Source organism: Phytophthora cinnamomi (assembly GCF_018691715.1).
Source record: "Phytophthora cinnamomi strain GKB4 chromosome Unknown Contig61, whole genome shotgun sequence".
In the NCBI taxonomy this organism is placed as follows: Eukaryota; Oomycota; class Peronosporomycetes; order Peronosporales; family Peronosporaceae; genus Phytophthora; species Phytophthora cinnamomi.
The window spans coordinates 208,211-232,431 of record NW_027150994.1 but is presented as its reverse complement, the minus strand read 5'-3'; the positions used below and the strand labels follow the sequence as shown (position 1 = coordinate 232,431).

The 24,221-nt window shown below is 50.7% G+C and overlaps 1 protein-coding gene across 1 annotated transcript; it reads left to right on the top strand.

Moving 5' to 3' along the window:
• Window positions 1–598: 598 nt before the first annotated feature.
• On the top strand, window positions 599–1,580 carry IUM83_17544 (uncharacterized protein; the record flags this gene model as incomplete). The annotated part of the gene is made up of 4 exons (XM_067942497.1): window positions 599–1,060; window positions 1,133–1,249; window positions 1,368–1,450; window positions 1,514–1,580. 4 exons carry the CDS (start codon window positions 599–601, stop codon window positions 1,578–1,580), a joined length of 729 nt encoding a protein of 242 aa, XP_067787397.1.
• Window positions 1,581–24,221: the final 22,641 nt, after the last annotated feature.

Sequence of the window (24,221 nt, the reverse complement as noted above, 5' to 3'; positions counted from 1 at the left end):
CTCCGCTAAGGAAACGGAGGCGGAGTGGACCACATGGAAGATGACGTCATTGACGTCACGGGAGATAAGATGTAGCCATATCGTACTTGAAGGGGTTTCGCCATAACGCCCCCCCCCCATGCACATGTATCGATAAGTTCTCCCCACGAGAGCCAACTTATTCGGGCTGTATAAGTTTGTTTAGCGCGTGTTTCAACCAGTCTGTAAAGATGACGTCATTGTGGCGGGTCGAGTAAACTTCACGTGGAGCTACTGCTACATACTGTAGTCTCCGCGTACGCAGCAAGTTGCTGAAGTTTGCTTGCATGCCAAGTTTCGCGGTAAAAGAATCAAGTAGCGACGAGGAAGGGTTTGGAGACCTGCGTGGTTCTACCTCTTCATGGATGGTGTTATGATTCCACCCCGCACGCCGTGCGGCACGATGGCCTGGACAACACATGGTGCACGTAATTTGATCAGGAATTTGTCAACGATTTGCTTTGAGTAAGCCGTGCTTGCGTGACACTGGTACGAACGCTGGCACCGACAGTCTGTCGGCGACAGACGGCAATTTCGGCCACACAACCAAAAAGAACACTCGCTTGACGCCCCTCCAGCCATGGTTGAACCAGCTCCTGAGGAGCTGTCTGCACTTCTGCCTTGCTTGGACGAGATCTACGAAAGCCTAAACTCCGTCGACACACAGAACGAAATAGACACTACGCGCGGCTCTAGTCAAAATGAGGCTTCGCCGAAGAAGCACAAGGTTCGCAGGCGAACGGCGGACTCACTGCCGTACTCCACCGCTGCTCAGCGACGCAAGAAAGAGGAATTGTGTGCACTCAGGCTGGAAGCTCAGCGACTGAGTGTCAAGTTGGCGCACCTTGTCCAAAAGGAATCTGCCGGAAACAAGGCAAATGCCGAGCACGAGGAGCTGAAATGGCGCGGTCGAGCAATAATTGAGTGCGGAAATCGAGTATCCTCCGAGCAGACAAACCAGAAGTTGAAGGCGATACTACTGCAGCAATTCAAAGTCTTTCAGTCCGCCCGCAAACTACTTGGAAAATCTGGTGTCCTTGAGGTATGTTTCACCTGACAACATCTTGCAAGTTTTTTTATGGCATTATGTCTCACTTTGTGCGGCTTTTCATAGGGTGTAGAGTTTGTGGAGCGTCTCCACCCGATGGCAGACCGAGCGCTTTTTCATCTTGACATCAGTGACCGCATTGTCTCCGAACTGTCATGCGACCTGGGGCGGCTCTGTCTTCAGGTAGATGCGGTGGTTCCAGCCATGACGGATTTTTTCGCGATTGGATTCCATACAAAGGAGCGAAATAGCGCGACAACCGGAGATTGGATAGAAATTAACTCGATCACACCACTGTCAGCTTCGGTACAGGACGCGACAGACATTCTATGGCGCTGTATTTCCAACAGGGACAATGACGCAGCGGCGAAGACACCTTCATTTGTAAGTCATGCCTCTGCATACATTATTTTGAATGTGCATTATTAATAACTCGTTTTCTTGTAGGCTCGAGAGAGAAATCCTCAATATCGCGAAGAAACTTGCGAAAATAGCTGCATTACATCTCATTTAATGGACAGTGCAGACAGCGACGCGTTGTACGTCGATGCAGTGAGCACATTCCGAAAGTACAGGCAGCAGAAACGAACCGTTATCGTTGGATCAATGAGGTGGCTATTACCAACCGAAGGTCTCGAGTTTGGCGGGGAGTATTGGTCATTGGTATCGCCGTCACCGACGAATCCCTCCACGATTCGCTTTTGCTACCGATTGCATCTGAAGTCAGCAGATGCACCGGTCTCTCGAGCTCGGGTAATTATGGCCAACATCGGGACACTCGTTCGCAACTGTTTGCAACTACACCAGGACGCTTTTCTCGATAGTGCGATTTGCGCAAAGGCGGTCTAAAATGCTAGAACCAAGTTCCTGAGCTCAATAGAATTAAGTTTACAAAAATATTTGCTAAAATTTACCACTCAGCTGGAAATTGGCGTCGGTGTCAACAACAAGAAAAATATCTTCAGCTGGATGAGAGGGGACCGCAAACAGCTAAACTTTCGAGTGCACACGAGGACTCCTGGCAGGAGTGGTCCTGCCAAAAACTAAAAAACGCGGTGGCAAAGCTGAAATGGTCCAAGTGGGCCACGCTATCAAAGTTAACTGGTTTTGAAAGCAGTTTGTCAAAGACTATATACATACTAACGTTAGTTATCGTGGGGGTAGCTTTGCCGCCGGAAATTCAACTTTTATTTTTCAGAAATACCGCCAACTATGAACTCACCACTAGATCTGAGAGCACGTAGCCACTGGTTGAAAGTGTTTGTTGATTAAACGTTGGTAGCAGTGATACATGTATTTGCTTCCGCCTTGCATGTCATCAACTTATTCAACAAGCACCGTTCATCATACTTCCGTAGTTGTCACACCGTGAAAAGGAAATTGCCATATACTGTTTTTTACTGTTTTCCCACTGCATAGGTAAGAAAACTCGACTAACTCACCAACGCCGAACTCTTTGCTGCTCCTACGAATAAATTGCTTAGTCGATGCGGAGATTTCGACGGTAAGTCTGGCCGGGTGCGGCAGCAGGCGACGCTCCAGCAGCGGGAGCCGCTGCAGTTGCCGGGGCCGCTGGAGTTCCTGCAGTGGGGACAGCAGGAGCGGCAGGAGCGGCAGCTGTAGCCGGAGCCGCCCCTGTCGCTGGAATGGCTGGAGTGGCGCCAGCAGCAGGAGCGGCAGCAGTAGCAGGAGCGGTAGCAGTAGCAGGAGCGGCGACAGTAGCAGGAGCGGCAGCAGGTGCAGGTACGGCCGCAGTAGCAGGGGCGGCTCCGGTTGCGGTTGCTGCAGCAGGGTAAGCTGCCGTAGCGGGGGGCGTCGCGGCAGCTCCAGTAGCAAGAGTGGCTGCAGTACCCGCGCCCGTTGCGCCCACGTTGGGTGCGTGTACGGTGCCTGGAGAGCTGGAACTTGTTCCCGTGCCTGAAGTCGTCTTGCTGGTGCTGCTGCTCGTTCCGCCGCTCGCGCCGCCACCGCCGCCCATAAGACTGGAAAGGCCGCCCAAGCCTCCCATTCCACCCATGCCAGGAAAACCTCCCATGCCTCCTCCACCCGATCCACCCATACCAGGAATCATCTTCATGAAGCTCGACATCCCGCCCATTCCACCTGTACCACCGCCGCCCATTCCGGGGATCCCCATGCCTCCCATTCCACCCATGCCCGGAAATCCGCCCATACCTCCGAAGCCGAATTGAGTTACTTGTTGTTCGGCATGCACCCTGCTTGTTAGGGCCACGACAGATGCAGCAAGCGCGAAGATGTTGCTGCACTTGAACATGATGAGCCGGGAACAATACTTCGTGTTGCAGAGGAGAGGAGAGATAGCTTTATGTCGCGCCAACCCTAGAAAGTAGAATTGGAAATGAATTAGGTACTTGTAGCTCAAGCGATGACCTCCTGCTCTTGTTGTGAGCTGGCGGTTGCGAAAAGATGCAATTGTCGACAGCAGTCTGTAAGGACTGTCAGGTTGTTGAGTCAAAGCCATCGCTGCGGGAGCTCTATCAGGTCCTTGATTTGGTATGTGCAGAGGACTACTTCAACAACAGCCATACAAATACCAGTATAAACGACAGATAAGATTTTCGCTCCTTGACAAACTGTTTATATCCCAGCGCGTACCACACATTTGGATCATCTGCTCATAGAAAAGTCAATGCGAGCCACAAACCACTGAGAAGTGCCCGTAAACGCCTTTGTCTGGACTACACTTGACACACCAGTACTCGTACCGCACGTACGACTCGTACGTGCGGTTGCAGCTGGAATACCAATCGTTTAATGGAGAGGTGCACTGACAAGCATATCTTATCAGGACGACTGGTTGGAGCTACCGAAGCATCTGGCATCGCGACGCTCTACTTCTTGCGTGGGCAGTGTCTCCGATCATTTCGGTTTACTGCGAGCGCTAAACCCACAACGGGCCAAGGCTTTGTTGATTCGTTGACTGCTCACTGCTCATATTCAGCACGTGGTTTACCGCTCATTCCCAAACTAGCTCTCACTAGCCTACTGCGCAACACCAAAGTTTCGCTTGTATCTCATTATCGAAACGAAGGCGCGTGCCGACTAGAAGTCTAGCAATGGAGAGGACCAGGCGTAATATCTGTGAGACCAGCGAGATGTCGGCTCATTTGTCGCATTGACTACTAGGCGGCCATCGCTTCCATACTTCACAGACATTGTTCCGTCGATTGTGTTGATTGGGTGTTGCGTAGAACCGACCTCCGACAAAATCATAGATGTCGCTGAACAAAGGAGTTATGTGACCTCAATGATTAGATTCGAAACGAAACGAAGCCACTCAATAGTGTAGTCTCGAAGACGCCGCCATGGTGTTAATCCAAACAAGGGTGCTACTACAGCGAAAATGCTAACGCCGACCCCGGTTGTATAGATACTCAAGCAGGAAGTCCATGGCGACAAGCCGAGTGTGCAGAACGTCTGCACTTACTACGATGAATGACACTGGGTGTGAAGGCTTAACCTTCGGGAAGGCGTTCTGCTTACGGTGCGTCTGCAGTATCTTCTCATTAATCGGCCATCACCCAAACAATTGTTTCTTTTTAATAGCCGACTACCAGCTCGGTAGCGAGCTTCATCATTCCTAGAATATGAACTCGTATCTGACTTAGCTTCCACCGGTTGTCGCGCGGTAGGTCGATTCAATAGCTTCTATAAATGGGCGGGTTTGCCAGGCACAAGGACTTTCAACGTGTGGTTAGGTCACAGCACCATGTTCACACCTACGCACGCCACACCAGCAGTGGTGAAGACATCCTCTTGGCAAAGGATGTTTTCCACGGCTGGCGCCATATTGTATCGACTTCGAGTTCGGTTGATACATTCCAACTTCAGTGTGAACACCTGGAAATTACTTTTTTTTTTTACCTTACAGAACATCCTACAGGATACAGCAAACCAACATGTGACGGTTGTTGCCAAGTGCATTGCGTAAAAGTATCTGGCGTGGACAGATGGCAGTACCGTCACCTACAGCAACATGGAGATGCTGTGCATAGTGAATTGTTAGCACATGTTTATTCAAATATGTACGAACAGCAAAAAGGAGGGAGTGCCTCGAATACATCCCGTTACTTCACGTGGTGCCCGCCATCACGCACGGCAGTTCGTGCTCAGCGTGGTTTTATTGTGTCGGTTATCGGATAAGACCGACCAGATGTTCTCTATCTTCTAATGTTTGACTGTAAAAGGCCGTAGATGTACCCACCAAGACTGTCGAGACCCTGCGAGATCCACAAGTTACTGGCCCATGGTGCTCTAACACAAGTGTGCACGTGTTTCCTCAATACCAGGGATTTTCACCGACACCGACACTATTCCCCTTCCGACCGTGCACACGGATTCCAGGCACTCGAAGGATTTTCGTTGCCCAAGTTGTCATTTCCAATTTTGCCTTCCACACCTCACAGTGCATCACACGAGGCCCTGCGTGCGCAGCCAAGGTTCTTCTGTATCACCGTCACCACCCCAGCCTTCAGCATGATCAATAGCAACAAGATTCTCGCCTTGATCGTCGCCGTTGTGGCCGTCACGAGCGGAGTGCGCGCCGAAAAGGAAGCCGCGCAGGACTACAGTGGAGGTGGCACGAGCGGTGGCATGGGTGGTGGTCTCTCGAGTCTCTCGAAGATGATGCCGGGTATGGGCGGCACCGGAACCAGCGGCGGCCTTCCCAGTATGGGCAGCATGCCCGACTTCAGTAAAATGATGTCTGGAATGGGCGGCACTGGCGGTCTTTCGAGCTTCTCCAAGATGATGCCCGGCTTGGGTGGAACTGGTACTGGCGGTGGTCTGTCCGGAATGGGCGGCATGCCCGACTTCAGCAAGATGATGTCTGGCTTGGGCGGCGCAAGCGGAGGCTTTCCGGGAATGAGCGGAGGATTCTCCAGTTTGAGCAAGATGATGCCGGGCATGGGAGGAGCTAGCCCTGGCACGGTTCACGCGCCTGGAGCTAGTGGCACGAGCACTGGAACTGGCACCACTGGAACTGGCACCAACACTGGAACTGGAACAGGGGCTGCTGGTTCAACGCAGAAGACGTACCGCAACCTTCGGTCGGAGTAAGCTGCACACGTGGAGCAAGGATCACGTGGAAGATGGTTTCTCCGCGGGTGGTCACAGGAAACGCTACTTCTGGTATATTTGGTGTACTAATGTCGATCATTGAGTGTTGTAGTGCATAAGAAATAAATGTGTTGTCTTCTAACTATGGTACAGTTTCACGTTTCAAAATTGCTGAAGTACATGACGTGCATGAGGCACAGTACACTGCGAATATTTTGAGTAGAGAAATGATGTATATACTTTTAAGCGTATTTAATAAAAGAGGAATTGTGTTTCGGGTCCCTTATTTTAAAAGATTTGAGAATCTGGTCAGTGTTCTTTTTCACTTTGTTACAATATTTTTACAGTTGCATTAGTTCTCTCATGTGACCCCTATCATGCGTTTAAACGAATCCGTTTAAACGTTATACATGTTCTCTGGATTTTATCCAGAGTCCATAGGCGGATGTCACTCAGGTGCCATTATTGGCTTATCACATACCCTGTTCTCTGGATTTTAATCCAGAGTTGTTGGGGCGATCCCAAAACCCCTCCCAATTTTGAAATGATAGCACCACAACATATTTATATTTGCATTAAACCGTTGCAATCATTTCACACCAAAATTGAATGTTGCTTATTGATCCAACACAATGATGGTCACGAAACACACTCACAAGAGCAACAACCAGAAATACTTACAATATTGAATACTAGAATATTACATATTACTTAGCAATAGTAAAGTCTCTGGTTTTAATCCAGTCCAGATCCAGAGTTGTTGGGGCGACCCCAAAATCCATCCATGGCATGCATCACACCGGACCGAAACCAAGCCTCTTCCAATGGAAGCACGCGGAGGCTCAAAGCAAAGACAAACCACCTTCTGATTATTTCGAAGAAGGCTGCCAAGTTTTGTTATGATTACCACAAAAATGAGGGACTAACCCAATCATCACATAAATTTTAAATATAAAATTTGAAAATCTGGCTAGCCAAATCCAAAGCTTCCCCGTGCAAAGCACGGCTTTGTTGAATATGATCTGTAACGTTGCCGTGTTTAATTAATACCAGTTATTTTGAATAGCCTGTTTGTTGTACAAATCATGCTGCTATGTTGACCCAGCCAGTAAAGATTGCAATAAAATACCTACTCTTTTGCATAGCCTCTACGCAATAATAATACCCATGACAAATGTTTATCTGTTTACTTGAGCGACATCCACCGGATTTTTCTTTACTGGAGCAACACGCAAACCCTCGTCGTAACGCTGATTCCACCAAGCAAAGAAAACGACTTGCGCTACGTGCTCTTATCTATGAGCCCGCCGGGAATATTGATGACCATTACGTTCGCCTGGCATGATCAAGGAATTCAATTGTGCTGGCATTACGATGCGATTTGAAGGCGAAAATTGATCTCAATATTTTGTTATGATCTCGGTTCATGGACATTATTAACTGTGCATGAACGTTGAGGAAACGTTTCCATGTCTATCCTCAGGCGAGAAAAGCTTGGCATAATTGGCCACCGCATTCCCTTTTCGGATGTCGGTACTACAGTAGTGCTCGCCTAAACGTTAGCGAACAGAAGTAATTACAACAAATGTTTGTTAAGTATATCAGGGATATTTAGTACACGTTAGTTATCCCCGGCTATGTCTAACTTCTGGTTGCCATTACCATGCACTCTGCAAACATTATTGACATTTACAATAGACTAATAATCGTGCAACGTATTATCTGCTTGCAGTTCCTTCAAACTAGCTACGACGTCTTGCTCGAGACCACTACTTTTTCAAGCACGAGTTCACATACACATGTACCTTACCAACCAGTTGTCCAGAGAGCATCCGGACACATTCGACCAATAGTTGCATGCACTATGACGGGTGGACACACCGTTTCACGATCAAATAGAGAAAATCTACAATCAAAACGAGAAACCCCCTGACTACGTGAAGTCAAACCAGCGAGCCAGCAGTAACCAGTAAATTAAATAAATTAAAAAATTACGTTATGTCGTATGTGAACTATCTATGCAACATCGATCGAAGACAATACCCAGGACAGCAAATCTCGTGTTGGTAGCTTCTCGTTTTGATCCTACAATTCTCAATTTGACCATCAATGGTGCACCTTGCCAAAGAGGCCTCGGTTGCTTGACTGACGAAACAGTGCCTGAGCAATGTACTGTATGCATGACAGTAGATATTCCAGGCTTACTTGATAAAATTGTATCTATTCGAAATTTCTCTGGCCGATTGGTTACCGATTTCGACAAATTTACCGGGATTCACGAATCAAAATTAGTTTCATAGAATGCTCTGAGAGTGAACAAGTAAAAACTAGATGTGATAAAATATGAGAGCAGTACTAAAGCACGAATCTACCTCAGCTGCATGCAATGCGGTCTACAAGTTAAAATCCAGAGCTGTTCCGGACAAAGCACGGCTTTGTATTAAAATGTATGCATTAATATAACCTGTACAGGGTACGCTCAGTCTTTCTAAAAAATACATTCTAACGTTTAATGTGAAATTAACGGAGCCAATTCACATTGTTTTACATAACGGAGAAACACTACTTCCCCTAAATGAAATATGACAGCACTATCAGCAAAATATCAATTTCAACTGCGTGTGAAGGCAGTGCTGTGTGGTTAGATTTATCTCCGGCTCGACTAAGCCGTGCTAAAGCACGGAGAAGCTCTGGATTTTATCATGAAGTAAGTTCTGCTTCTCAGCTACACAGCCTCTCTGTTTCTGCCAGTGCCTCTGGCGTGAAGTATTGTAGGAATCCAGTGTAAGTAGTACTATTAGATAGAGTCTTTCATCGTCTTAACTCGGGCCACCGCGACACAAAGACGGCGGTGCAAACGCGAGATGTTGCAGACTTCGCAAAACACTATTATTCGTTTCAGTTGTTCTGGCTGCAGGTGCTCGATATCAAATCAGCACACCAGCCGGACGGGCAGGGTGGCCCGTGAACCTCTGTTTGCGACCTCTGTACAGTGCTGCTATAAACTATAGGCGCACTCGAATTATTGGCCTAGAAATCGTAATATTGTGTTGTAAGAGGTGTTGTTCTCGTCAATACTAGCAAAAACTTTGTCAAATAGCACCCAATACTGCACTATTCTGAAGTCTGCGAATTGAAGAGTGAGAGCAAAATTTGACAAAACTGGGGTGTTCTAAACTATAGGCGCACTCCGACCAAAATATAATTCTATAAAGAAAAGAGCATAGTTACGTAACTGTGGGGCAAATCTTCTATTCTATGGCTAATAGCCACCGCTGCGCGAAGTCTGCGGCCAATTATCTTTTTGCACGAAAGATAACAGCGCCGAGACATTAAACAACGCTAATAAAGACCAGTCAAGACAACACATTTGTTGCTGAAGCACTACAATACTCATCTACACTAACAAAGATCTCGCTCGCTCTCTAGTTTGCTGCAACAACCCTCAAAGACTCCTGCAACTTCCGTCTAGGCCATGGTCGCATGCGCAGCTTATTCCGAACGAAGGCTGCGGTACGCCTTTTGAGGGGTTAGACCAGTAGTCGCCCCAGTTCCATTGGTAGGAGAGCCGACCGTGGGCGTGGAGCCAGACTTGGAGCCGCTTATCTGTGGAGTGCCGGCAGTGGTACCGGTCGTCGTCGTAGTGGCGGTGTTGCCTGAAGTTCTGGTTGTACCCGCTGCCCCCGTTCCGGTTCCGGTGCTGGTGCCACTAGCTCCAGGCGCGTGGACCGTGCCCGGACTAGCTCCTCCCACGCCCGGCATCATCTTGCTGAGACCCGAGAAGCCTCCGCTCATGCCCGGAAAGCCTCCGCTTGCGCCGCCCAAGCCAGACATCATCTTGCTGAAGTCGGGCATGCCGCCCATTCCGGACAGACCACCGCCGGTACCAGTGCCGCCCATTCCTGGTATCATCTTGGAGAGGCTCGAAAGACCACCGCTAGTACTGCTGCCACCCATGCCTGGAACCATTTTGCTGAAGTCGGGCATGCTGCCCATACTGGGAAGGCCGCCGCTGGTTCCGGTGCCGCCCATACCCGGCATCATCTTCGAGAGACTCGAGAGACCACCACCCATGCCACCGCTCGTGCTGCCTCCACTGTAGTCCTGCGCGGCTTCCTTTTCGGCGCGCACTCCGCTCGTGACAGCCACAACGGCGACGATCAAGGCGAGAATCTTGTTGCTATTGATCATGCTGAAGGCTGGGGTGGTGACGGTGATACAGAAGAACCTTGGCTGCGCACGCAGGGGCTCGTGTGATGCACTGTGAGGTGTGGAAGGCAAAATTGGAAATGACAACTTGGGCAACGAAAATCCTTCGAGTGCCTGGAATCCGTGTGCACGGTCGGAAGGGGAATAGTGTCGGTGTCGGTGAAAATCCCTGGTATTGAGGAAACACGTGCACACTTGTGTTAGAGCACCATGGGCCAGTAACTTGTGGATCTCGCAGGGTCTCGACAGTCTTGGTGGGTACATCTACGGCCTTTTACAGTCAAACATTAGAAGATAGAGAACATCTGGTCGGTCTTATCCGATAACCGACACAATAAAACCACGCTGAGCACGGACTGCCGTACGTGATGGGGGCACCACCCGAAGTAACGGGATGTATTCGAGACACTTCGCTTTGAACCAGCGCAGCGGTGGAAAGCGGGGTTTTCGACCGAAGAAGTGAGTCACGTTTTTCAAGCATATTCACAATCCAGCCTCAACATCACGACATGCCACGGCTTTGCACTAGACCTGGCTGGTCAACATTGTACATAGCTATTACCGGTACCGGTATATGTTTTTTGTTTACGGGCGGCGCTCTAGCTTGCACGCAGGCCAACTCGCCAGGAGAGTTATCAGCACCCACCATACCACTCCCGGGGGCTGTCTCGCATCGAATCACTGCGAGACTCGTTGCGAGGCATGTCTTCGGCGATATAAGAACTGTCGCCTTTTGCCCCAAACGTGTTAACGGAGGAAGGTCTGAGATACCCGCGCCTTATCGATCTAGCGCTCTCACAAAATCGGTAGCTTTTTGCCTCGAGGTAAATCACCTTTTGGACATTCATATTATGCTATTATTATTATGTTGATCCATTCAGTGAAGATCAAGTCAAAATACATTATATTATGCTGGCATCGTGCTCCACCTAAACTGTACCTGTACCGTGACAGACAAATACCCTTTGACCACTTAAAAAATGTTTAAATATAGCATTGCTACGCAGAATAGCAGCAACTTTAGAAATGAAGCTATACTAAAACCACAATAATTAGGGATACCCATTAAACGAAACATAACTGAAAATATTATAGTGTATTAATAAAATATATTTATATTTCGTACGGTTGCCATGGTTTAACACAACATCTCTACCAATTATTATTATAAACCTAAACAAAAATGACTAGTAAATGTACTAACCCATGTGTCGTTCAAGAATCTACTGCTGTTTAATGTGATCAACATTTTAAAGCTAATTTAACTTGTATTAGCTCTCTCACGTGATCCCTATTATGTGTTTAAACGAATCCGTTTAAACGTTATACATGTATGCATGAATAAAACGGTGAATACTTTGCAGTGCTTTACCCAAAAAATGCATACCAACATTTAATTTGACATTAACGGACCCAATTCACATTTGTTTAAAATAACGGAGAAACAAAATGTCCCCTCAATATAAATATGACCGCACTATCAGAACTCACTTCTTCGGTCGAAAACCCCGCTTTCCACCGCTGCGCTGGTTCAAAGCGAAGTGTCTCGAATACATCCCGTTACTTCGGGTGGTGCCCCCATCACGTACGGCAGTCCGTGCTCAGCGTGGTTTTATTGTGTCGGTTATCGGATAAGACCGACCAGATGTTCTCTATCTTCTAATGTTTGACTGTAAAAGGCCGTAGATGTACCCACCAAGACTGTCGAGACCCTGCGAGATCCACAAGTTACTGGCCCATGGTGCTCTAACACAAGTGTGCACGTGTTTCCTCAATACCAGGGATTTTCACCGACACCGACACTATTCCCCTTCCGACCGTGCACACGGATTCCAGGCACTCGAAGGATTTTCGTTGCCCAAGTTGTCATTTCCAATTTTGCCTTCCACACCTCACAGTGCATCACACGAGCCCCTGCGTGCGCAGCCAAGGTTCTTCTGTATCACCGTCACCACCCCAGCCTTCAGCATGATCAATAGCAACAAGATTCTCGCCTTGATCGTCGCCGTTGTGGCTGTCACGAGCGGAGTGCGCGCCGAAAAGGAAGCCGCGCAGGACTACAGTGGAGGCAGCACGAGCGGTGGCATGGGTGGTGGTCTCTCGAGTCTCTCGAAGATGATGCCGGGTATGGGCGGCACCGGAACCAGCGGCGGCCTTCCCAGTATGGGCAGCATGCCCGACTTCAGCAAAATGGTTCCAGGCATGGGTGGCAGCAGTACTAGCGGTGGTCTTTCGAGCCTCTCCAAGATGATACCAGGAATGGGCGGCACTGGTACCGGCGGTGGTCTGTCCGGAATGGGCGGCATGCCCGACTTCAGCAAGATGATGTCTGGCTTGGGCGGCGCAAGCGGAGGCTTTCCGGGCATGAGCGGAGGCTTCTCGGGTCTCAGCAAGATGATGCCGGGCGTGGGAGGAGCTAGTCCGGGCACGGTCCACGCGCCTGGAGCTAGTGGCACCAGCACCGGAACCGGAACGGGGGCAGCGGGTACAACCAGAACTTCAGGCAACACCGCCACTACGACGACGACCGGTGCCACTGCCGGCACTCCACAGATAAGCGGCTCCAAGTCTGGCTCCACGCCCACGGTCGGCTCTCCTACCAATGGAACTGGGGCGACTACTGGTCCAGCACCTCAAAAGGCGTACCGCAGCCTTCGTTCGGAATAAGCTGCGCGTGCGACCATGGCCTAGACGGAAGATGCAGGAGTCTTTGAGGGTTGTTGCAGCAAACTAGAGAGCGAGCGAGATCTTTGTTAGTGTAGATGAGTATTGTAGTGCTTCGGCAACAAATGTGTTGTCTTGACTATTCGCAATAAGCCTTGTTTCCGCGTTGGCTGTCCCCGCAGTCGGTTACGATGGCGTGAGCGTGGGCGCTCCCGCGACCGTGGTAGATTTTTCAGCAGATCGGTTGCCGATTGATCTGGATCAGGGATCAGATTAGATTCGGTTATACATGTATAACCGCTATATTCTGACCAGATGAACAGATCAAGAAAATGCATCATAATTGGTCCGGAAATATACACACTCAAAAGGAATTTAGGTCAACTAAATTTAGCTAATAGCGTGACTATTTCATGGTTTGTAACAACTAAAACTGGTAACTTTTACTTTTTTCGGACGATTAGCATTGTTGTTTGAGATTATATTGTGAAAACCGGTGATTTTGTCACTCCGTATAGCTCTGTAAATCACGGCTGTGAGCAAAAACGATACGTGGTAATTTGCACTTAATATGAAGTTAATGTGGGTACTATTCTGAGTAAGTCGGCTTAAGTAGGAGTTGGGAACTGGGCTCTAAAGCCATCTTGTCAGAACAGAGTGGTGAGGGAGAGAGACAGCGGAGACACGATGTATGCCGCAGAATTTCTGTTGGTTTTGGTGCTTGTGTGGAAGAGGGCAAATGCCGAAGTGAGATTTATCGTTAAGCCTGAATCTACGTTACTGTCCTCCTCTTCCTGTTGTTCCCCTTGTGCTCCTTGATGCCTCTCATTATGTTGTTTACCCTACTGAGGACTCAGTGCCAGTCTTCGGTCTATCCAACCACATCACGGCTAGGAACGTGCCGTGCCCACCGTCAACTCGTTCACCGCGGAGTCATCTCCGGTCGAGTCTTCGCTGGGTCCGTCCCGTCTCCGGATGAGTCTTCGCTGGGTCCGTCCTGTCTACACTGGCGGTACACAATACCATTAGTCCTGTCTACACTCGCGGCGCACAATACCAACACTCCCACTCGCCGCTAGTGTTGAGCAGCCTTGGCGATGACTCGACTCGCCTCGAGCAGGTACTGCAGGCGCTTGGTTCCCACAGCCTTCGTTAGCATGTCGGCAAGCTGATCCTTCGTCGGCACGCAGTTGACCGCGATGACTCCCCGCGCCACGTTCTCACGGACGAAGTGGTGCTTAATGTCCACATGCTTGGTTCGAGCGTTGTAGCCTGCGTTACTGGCCAACGCGATGGCACCTTGGTTATCCTCCCACACTCGCGTAGCTCCCACTTGCTCGTGGCCAAGGTCCTTCAGCATGGCTCGGGCCCACAGCACCTCCTGGGTGCACAGTCCGAGTGCCATGTACTCGGCCTCCGCCGAGCTTAGCGCCACCGTGCGCTGGTACTTCCTCTTGAAGACCACCGGCGCCCCGCTGATCATCACCATCGTTCCGGACACCGAGCGGCGGTCGTCCAGATTGCTGCCCCAGTCCGCGTCCGTGTACGCCTCGACCACGATCTTCTCCTCGTTGCCATTGTAGATGATGCCGACGTCTCGGGTGCTCTTCAGGTACCGGAGCACTCGGACCGCAGCCTTCCAATGCTGTTGCCCAGGATTCTCCAAGAATCTTGACAACTGTGTGACTATGTATGCCACATCCGAGCGAGTGCACGTTGTGATGTACAACAGACATCCAATGAGTACTCGGTATGGCTTTACCTGCATTGTCTCACGTTCGGCGTGAGTCGTCGGTGACTGAGTCTTCGTCAGCTTCAGGCCCGACCCGCACGGGTTCACCACCACCTTGGCGTCCTGCTGGTTGAACCTCGTCACCACGTCGTCAATGTAACGCGTCTGCTTTATCATGAGCGTCTTGGCAATGTAGTCGTGGTTGATCTCCATACCAAGGATGAATTTGGCCTCGCCCAACTCCTTCATCTTGAACGAGTTCTTGAGCGCCACCTTGCCCTCCTGGATCTCGGCAATCGTCTTGGCCGCAATGATCATGTCGTCCACGTACAGGCAGATGTACACGTACTTGTCATCCTTGCCCTTGACGTAGACGCACTGGTCGGCACCGCAACTCCGAATTCGATGTCCACGAAGACTCGGTGGATAGTCTTGTGCCAAGCATACGCTGCTTTCTTCAGACCGTAGATCGCCTTCTCGAGTCTGCACATCATGTTCCTCGCGTCCGCGACGCCATAGGGCACCTCCATGTACACGCGCTCCGTGAGTCCGCTGTTGAGGAACGCAGTGTCCGCATCCAACTGCTCGGCCACGTACGCCTTCACCACCATCACCGACAACACAACTCGGATTGAGTTCATGTTGGCCACTGGTGAGTATGTCTCGAAGAAGTCTACGCCAAACTTCTGCTTGAACCCTTTCGCCACCAGGCGAGCCTTGTACCTGATTACTTGGCCGTGCTCGTTGCGCTTCTTCGCGAACACCCATCGACATCCGATCGGCCGAGCATTCGCAGTCCTTTGCACCATCGTCCAGGACCCATTGTCGGCGTGTGCTTTTAGCTCTGCGTTCATCGCCTTGATCCACTCCGAAGACTCGTTGCTACGCATCGCCTGTTGATACGTGCTTGGCGCGTCGTCCACCTCACCGACATCTGTAGCGTACGCCAACACAGCTTCTGCAAGTAGGTTACCCTGGTCGCTTAGGCGATGGAGGTCAGAAGTGATCGTCGTTGTCCGAGTCTTCGCTGCTGTGCATCCTCGAGTCTTCGGCGCCTGCTAATCCATCTCCAAGAATCGCAGATTCACGTACGCGCCGGATTCGTTCCGGTTCTGGGTGGAACACCATTTCCTCAGTCATCGCTGGATTCCCCACCCATTGGAAGTTCGTCAGATCCTGTACCGATGACTCGTTCAACTCCGCCTCTCGCATCTCCGAGTCTTCGGCGGTGTCTCCCACTGACTCCAATGGGTTATCAGTCGTAGGTTGCTGCGCAGGCTCCGGTAATGCAGCATCCTCTCCATCCTTCGTCACTTGGATGGTCACCGAGTCTTCGGTGGACGCCGTGTCGTAGATGCCATTTACTTCTCGTTCGTCGAGTTTCACCGATCTGGTCACCTTTACCTTGTTTGACGCCACGTCGTACACTCGGTAACCCTTCGAGTCTTCGGCGTACCCCAGGAACATGCACTTGAAGCTCTTTGCTTCCAACTTCGTGCGTTTTGCCTTGTCAATGTGTGCATACCCGATCGATCCAAACACACGTAAGTGGTCCAACCGAGGTTTCGCCTTGAATGACAACTCGTACGGAGTCTTCGTTGGGTGCATACTGTTGGTCGACCGGTTGGTTAAGTACATTGCCGTACTGACTGCCTCTGCCCACCACAACGTGGTCACACCCTTGTAATGCAGCATGCTCTGAGCCTTCTCCATGATTGTACGATTCATCCGATCTGCCACCCCATTCTGCTGAGGGCTATACGGGACGGTTTTCTGGTGCATGATCCCGTTCTACCGGCAGATCTCGTCCATCGACTTGTTGACGAACTCGCTGCCATTGTCCGAGCGCAAACACTTGATGCGCTCTCCCCACTGATTCCGGTACATCTTCATGAACAGCTTGAACTTGGCCGCGACCTCGCTCTTCTTAGTCAAGAAGGACACCACGACGTGCCGCGAGTAGTCGTCCACGAAAGTGAGCACACACCTGGCCCCGCCCTTAGACTTTGTCTTCATGGGGCCCATCACGTCCGTATGAACGAGCTCTAGCGGACGTGTCGTTTTAGTCAACGATCGCGACGGGAAGTGCGCGACCGTCTGCTTGCCCTTCATGCATCCGCCGCATAGGGACTTAACCATTTTCTGGGTCATCGGCAGCCCAGTTGTGGCTTGCCGAGTCTTCGCCAACGAGTCGTCGTTGAGGTGTCCCATGCGAGCGTGCCAAAGATCCACCCGCTTTCGACCCCCGAGTACTCCGTGTAGTACGCCGTGTCCTGCTGACATTCCAGTACGTACGCCTTGCCAATCTTCTTCCCCGAAGCGATCGCCGTCGACTTGTTCCAAATAACACACGACTTGCGCTGGAGCTCCACGCTCATGCCGCGCTCAGCCAACTTTCCAACCGAGAGCAGTCGTCGGTCGAGGCCGGGTATGTGGAGTACCTCCACCATTCGGATCCGCTTGCCGTCGATGCTCGTCAAGCCTACTGACCCCGTCCCAGCCACGCGAATCTTCTTTCCATCCGCGATTGTCACAAACATGTCCGCCGACATGTCCGCGTACTCGAACAAGTCGTCGCAGTGTGGCGTCATGTGCGCCGTCGCACCGGTATCGATCAGCCACCCTGCCGACCGATCCTCACCAACAGCGAAGCCTGGGTCTTCGTTGGTGTCACCATTGCCTTGCTCCAGGCAGTCCCGCTTCATGTGATCGAATTTGTCGCAGTTGAAGCACTTGCCCTTGAACCTGCCGAGCTTTCGTCCGCCATTGCTCTTCCGGTCGAACTCCTTTCCGACCTTGTTGAACCTTTGGTTCTTTCCCTTACCTCCGAACGAGGTAGCCTTCAGCGCACGCTCCGAAGACTCCTTCTTCTCCTGTCGCTCGTGCTCCTTGAGCAACTTCTCCTTGACCTCGATGAGTGCCACGTCCTTGGAGTTCTCGACGATCGATGAGATCAACTCGTACTCAGCAGGCAGACTGCTCAGCAAAATAACGAGTTGTCGGCCATCGTCCAGCGGCTCGCCCAGCGTTTGCAGGCCCACGATGAGCTCGTCGAACTTGTCCAGATACTTCGACATCGTCGAGCCTTCCTCCATCTTGAACTCATGGAGGCGACGAATCATCGCCACGCGGTTATGCATCGTCGTCCGGTTGTAAAACTCTCCCAGAATATTCCACGCTTGAATGGCCGAGGTGGCCGACCGAATCTTCATGTGGTGCTCCACCGCCACCCCTTGGGCGATGAGTCCGAGCGCCTTCATGTCGTTGAGCAACCAGGCCTCGGTGACCTCACTCGGGTCCTTCACCACTTGCACATGCGCCAGCAGCCCCTTCCTCGCCAGCGTCATCCGCATAGCAAACTCCCAGTGGAAGTAGTTGTCGCTTCCCAGGATGACTTCGGCCTTCTTGCTGGACGTCGTCATGTTCGTCATCGTGGACTTGAGCTTGTGCGGCTGTTAACCTGTTGGTTGTGGTGCTTGTGTGGAAGAGGGCAAATGCCGAAGTGAGATTTATCGTTAAGCCTGAATCTACGTTACTGTCCTCCTCTTCCTGTTGTTCTCCTTGTGCTCCTTGATGCCTCTCATTATGTTGTTTACCCTACTGAGGACTCAGTGCCAGTCTTCGGTCTATCCAACCACATCACGACTAGGAACGTGTCGTACCCACCGTCAACTCGTTCACCGCGGAGTCATCTCCGGTCCAGTCTTCGCTGGGTCCGTCCCGTCTCCGGATGAGTCTTCGCTGGGTCCGTCCTGTCTACACTGGCGGTACACAATACCATCAGTCCTGTCTACACTCGCGGCGCACAATACCAACACTCCCACTCGCCGAGTTGTGTCGCCTGCCTGATTTTCCCCGACAGCAAGTGAGAATAGCTCCAAGCAGAGCGGCCCTGTGTCCTTGCGACGCCGCTGGAAGTTGGATCGGACCGTGGCCACAACGGCAGTCCAATTTGACTCAGTTAAAGCCACCCAGCCCTGCTGAGTGGCGCCTTGACTTGACTTAGCGTAGAGATTAGTATCAGGGCGCAACGTTCTATATCGAAAGCAGCTAGTGCGGCTACGATGCGCTCTTCCGCTCTCGCGTAGAGGTCATCAAAGCTGCCCTCTGGGTCGAAGCGAAACTCTGCGTCCTCGACACGGACGCTGGTTCTGCTCGTCCTGTTGATTCCTCCAATTTTGACTTATATCTTGGCTAGTGTTTGCATAGCCGCTTGCTCGGTGGATTTAGTTGTGCGGACTTCCTCGGAATGCCGAGGTTGGAGCTGTTCAGACTCTAAAATAGCTTTGACGCGATGCTGCATAAGACCGATTATAATTAGGGGTACCCAATTCTAAATAAGGGATGGGTCGAAATAAATAAGGGTTCCAGTCTCTAAATAAGGCACTAAATCAGCCGATTTACTATCTGATTAGACATTCTGAGTTCTTTTCACAATAATTTTAAGAGGAAATGTTGTAGTAATGGATTATTTACCTTACATCTGGTTTGTTGATTTTGTCGCTCGGGTCGACCGAATTGTACCTATACAATCAGGCGGTTTTAGGCGTCGTGTAGAGACAAAGAAACACAGGATGGGCGACATCTGCGCGAAGAGGCCTCAGAGAGATCGTTTGCAACCGGAACGAAGCGGAGGTCTGCAATGATCGGCGCGTGGGCCGGAGTAGTTGCACTGCGAAGTAGCCATTATCTATTTACCGACGCCTTGTCCGCCATGAGCGAAGTGAAATTGGCGGTGCAAACGAGAAGCTCACTTATCGAGGGCTTTCCATTGTACGTTAATCCTCCCGAAAAGCCTGACCTAAAGTCCGATCCGTATACGACCCGAAAATAGGTAACCGTGGAGACAGTGTGTTGCGGAATCATCTTTCCCTTGCCGAGACTGTATGCGTATCCGCTGCCATTATGCTGCGCTATATGAGCTCGACAAGCATGTTTCAATTTTTTAGTCCGCACGCACATCGTTTGGGTACCTCGTACACAAATTAAAAATAAAGTCCTATCAAATCTGATCCTAGTGTAGTGTCTACATAGGCTGCTAGTAACTTTTTCTCGGATCTGGGAACTAGATCATGATCAGAGTTATCGATTAGAGTATACGCAAATCACAAATGCGACCAAATATAATCTGATCCAGACCCAGTTCAAATCGGCAACCGATGGTAACCGCCCTCAGCGTGAGCGCTAACCCACCAACGGCGACCTGCAACTCAGATCCATTGGAGACTCCGATAGCATTAGCGTACCAACCTGCTCTCAAAGTAGGCATCGCAATGGCGTCCGATAGTATGGTGCACCGTAGTGGGTTGACCGCAATGTCACCTGCTGCGATGTCAATTTGTCAATTCTGTACTCGTGCGGATACGAACAGCAAAAAATCTTGGTTGTTCGAAGGTTTGCATCCAGCTTATTAAGACCAGTCAAGACAACACATTTGTTGCTGAAGCACTACAATACTCATCTACACTAACAAAGATCTCGCTCGCTCTCTAGTTTGCTGCAACAACCCTCAAAGACTCCTGCAACTTCCGTCTAGGCCATGGTCGCATGCGCAGCTTATTCCGAACGAAGGCTGCGGTACGCCTTTTGAGGGGTTAGACCAGTAGTCGCCCCAGTTCCATTGGTAGGAGAGCCGACCGTGGGCGTGGAGCCAGACTTGGAGCCGCTTATCTGTGGAGTGCCGGCAGTGGTACCGGTCGTCGTCGTAGTGGCGGTGTTGCCTGAAGTTCCGGTTGTACCCGCTGCCCCCGTTCCGGTTCCGGTGCTGGTGCCACTAGCTCCAGGCGCGTGGACCGTGCCCGGACTAGCTCCTCCCACGCCCGGCATCATCTTGCTGAGACCCGAGAAGCCTCCGCTCATGCCCGGAAAGCCTCCGCTTGTGCCGCCCAAGCCAGACATCATCTTGCTGAAGTCGGGCATGCCGCCCATTCCGGACAGACCACCGCCGGTACCAGTGCCGCCCATTCCTGGTATCATCTTGGAGAGGCTCGAAAGACCACCGCTAGTACTGCTGCCACCCATGCCTGGAACCATTTTGCTGAAGTCGGGCATGCTGCCCATACTGGGAAGGCCGCCGCTGGTTCCGGTGCCGCCCATACCCGGCATCATCTTCGAGAGACTCGAGAGACCACCACCCATGCCACCGCTCGTGCTGCCTCCACTGTAGTCCTGCGCGGCTTCCTTTTCGGCGCGCACTCCGCTCGTGACAGCCACAACGGCGACGATCAAGGCGAGAATCTTGTTGCTATTGATCATGCTGAAGGCTGGGGTGGTGACGGTGATACAGAAGAACCTTGGCTGCGCACGCAGGGGCTCGTGTGATGCACTGTGAGGTGTGGAAGGCAAAATTGGAAATGACAACTTGGGCAACGAAAATCCTTCGAGTGCCTGGAATCCGTGTGCACGGTCGGAAGGGGAATAGTGTCGGTGTCGGTGAAAATCCCTGGTATTGAGGAAACACGTGCACACTTGTGTTAGAGCACCATGGGCCAGTAACTTGTGGATCTCGCAGGGTCTCGACAGTCTTGGTGGGTACATCTACGGCCTTTTACAGTCAAACATTAGAAGATAGAGAACATCTGGTCGGTCTTATCCGATAACCGACACAATAAAACCACGCTGAGCACGGACTGCCGTACGTGATGGGGGCACCACCCGAAGTAACGGGATGTATTCGAGACACTTCGCTTTGAACCAGCGCAGCGGTGGAAAGCGGGGTTTTCGACCGAAGAAGTGAGTCACGTTTTTCAAGCATATTCACAATCCAGCCTCAACATCACGACATGCCACGGCTTTGCACTAGACCTGGCTGGTCAACATTGTACATAGCTATTACCGGTACCGGTATATGTTTTTTGTTTACGGGCGGCGCTCTAGCTTGCACGCAGGCCAACTCGCCAGGAGAGTTATCAGCACCCACCATACCACTCCCGGGGGCTGTCTCGCATCGAATCACTGCGAGACTCGTTGCGAGGCATGTCTTCGGCGATATAAGAACTGTCGCCTTTTGCCCCAAACGTGTTAACGGAGGAAGGTCTGAGATACCCGCGCCTTATCGATCTAGCGCTCTCACAAAATCGGTAGCTTTTTGCCTCGAGGTAAATCACCTTTTGAACGACATTTAGTACATATTATGCTATTATTATTATGTTGATCCATTCAGTGAAGATCAAGTCAAAATACATTATATTATGCTGGCATCGTGCTCCACCTAAACTGTACCTGTACCGTGACAGACAAATACCCTTTGACCACTTAAAAAATGTTTAAATATAGCATTGCTACGCAGAATAGCAGCAACTTTAGAAATGAAGCTATACTAAAACCACAATAATTAGGGATAGCTTCATTAAACGAAACATAACTGAAAATATTATAGTGTATTAATAAAATATATTTACATTTTGTACGGTTGCCATGGTACAGTTTAACATGCCACATCTCTACCAATTATTATTATCTTCACTGAACCTGGATCAACAAAAATGACTAGTAAATGTACTAACCCATGTGTCGTTCAAGAATCTACTGCTGTTTAATGTGATCAACATTTTAAAGCTAATTTAACTTGTATTAGCTCTCTCACGTGATCCCTATTATGTGTTTAAACGAATCCGTTTGGGGCAAACGACAGTTATACATGCCTCGCATCTCGCATGAATAAAACGGTGAATAACTTTGCGAGTGCTTTACCCAAAAAATGCATACCAACATTTAATTTGACATTAACGGACCCAATTCACATTTGTTTAAAATAACGGAGAAACAAAATGTCCCCTCAATATAAATATGACCGCACTATCAGAACTCACTTCTTCGGTCGAAAAACCCGCTTTCCACCGCTGTGCTGGTTCAAAGCGAAGTGTCTCGATACATCCCGTTACTTCGGGTGGTGCCCCCATCACGTACGGCAGTCCGTGCTCAGCGTGGTTTTATTGTGTCGGTTATCGGATAAGACCGACCAGATGTTCTCTATCTTCTAATGTTTGACTGTAAAAGGCCGTAGATGTACCCACCAAGACTGTCGAGACCCTGCGAGATCCACAAGTTACTGGCCCATGGTGCTCTAACACAAGTGTGCACGTGTTTCCTCAATACCAGGGATTTTCACCGACACCGACACTATTCCCCTTCCGACCGTGCACACGGATTCCAGGCACTCGAAGGATTTTCGTTGCCCAAGTTGTCATTTCCAATTTTGCCTTCCACACCTCACAGTGCATCACACGAGCCCCTGCGTGCGCAGCCAAGGTTCTTCTGTATCACCGTCACCACCCCAGCCTTCAGCATGATCAATAGCAACAAGATTCTCGCCTTGATCGTCGCCGTTGTGGCTGTCACGAGCGGAGTGCGCGCCGAAAAGGAAGCCGCGCAGGACTACAGTGGAGGCAGCACGAGCGGTGGCATGGGTGGTGGTCTCTCGAGTCTCTCGAAGATGATGCCGGGTATGGGCGGCACCGGAACCAGCGGCGGCCTTCCCAGTATGGGCAGCATGCCCGACTTCAGCAAAATGGTTCCAGGCATGGGTGGCAGCAGTACTAGCGGTGGTCTTTCGAGCCTCTCCAAGATGATACCAGGAATGGGCGGCACTGGTACCGGCGGTGGTCTGTCCGGAATGGGCGGCATGCCCGACTTCAGCAAGATGATGTCTGGCTTGGGCGGCGCAAGCGGAGGCTTTCCGGGCATGAGCGGAGGCTTCTCGGGTCTCAGCAAGATGATGCCGGGCGTGGGAGGAGCTAGTCCGGGCACGGTCCACGCGCCTGGAGCTAGTGGCACCAGCACCGGAACCGGAACGGGGGCAGCGGGTACAACCAGAACTTCAGGCAACACCGCCACTACGACGACGACCGGTACCACTGCCGGCACTCCACAGATAAGCGGCTCCAAGTCTGGCTCCACGTGTAACGCACTGCGTTATATATTACTGGTTTCGTAATTTATTACGGAGCACGTAATTTATATTTGTTGCGGTACGTATTACGGGACAGCTTACGGGACGGCTTACGGGACGAAGTTTACGGGGCGACCCGTCAACTAACAATTGCATTCAACAAGGAGTGGCCATGAAGTGAGTAGCTAGTCTAGAGTACAAGAGAGTACGGATTTTAAGTTACAATATCACTTTTCTTTTTGCCTTCTACGAGCCCAAGCTTCGACTACATCACACCACGCCCACGGTCGGCTCTCCTACCAATGGAACTGGGGCGACTTCTGGTCTAACCCCTCAAAAGGCGTACCGCAGCCTTCGTTCGGAATAAGCTGCGCATGCGACCATGGCCTAGACGGAAGTTGCAGGAGTCTTTGAGGGTTGTTGCAGCAAACTAGAGAGCGAGCGAGATCTTTGTTAGTGTAGATGAGTATTGTAGTGCTTCAGCAACAAATGTGTTGTCTTGACTGGTCTTAATAAGCTGGATGCAAACCTTCGAACAACCAAGATTTTTTGCTGTTCGTATCCGCACGAGTACAGAATTG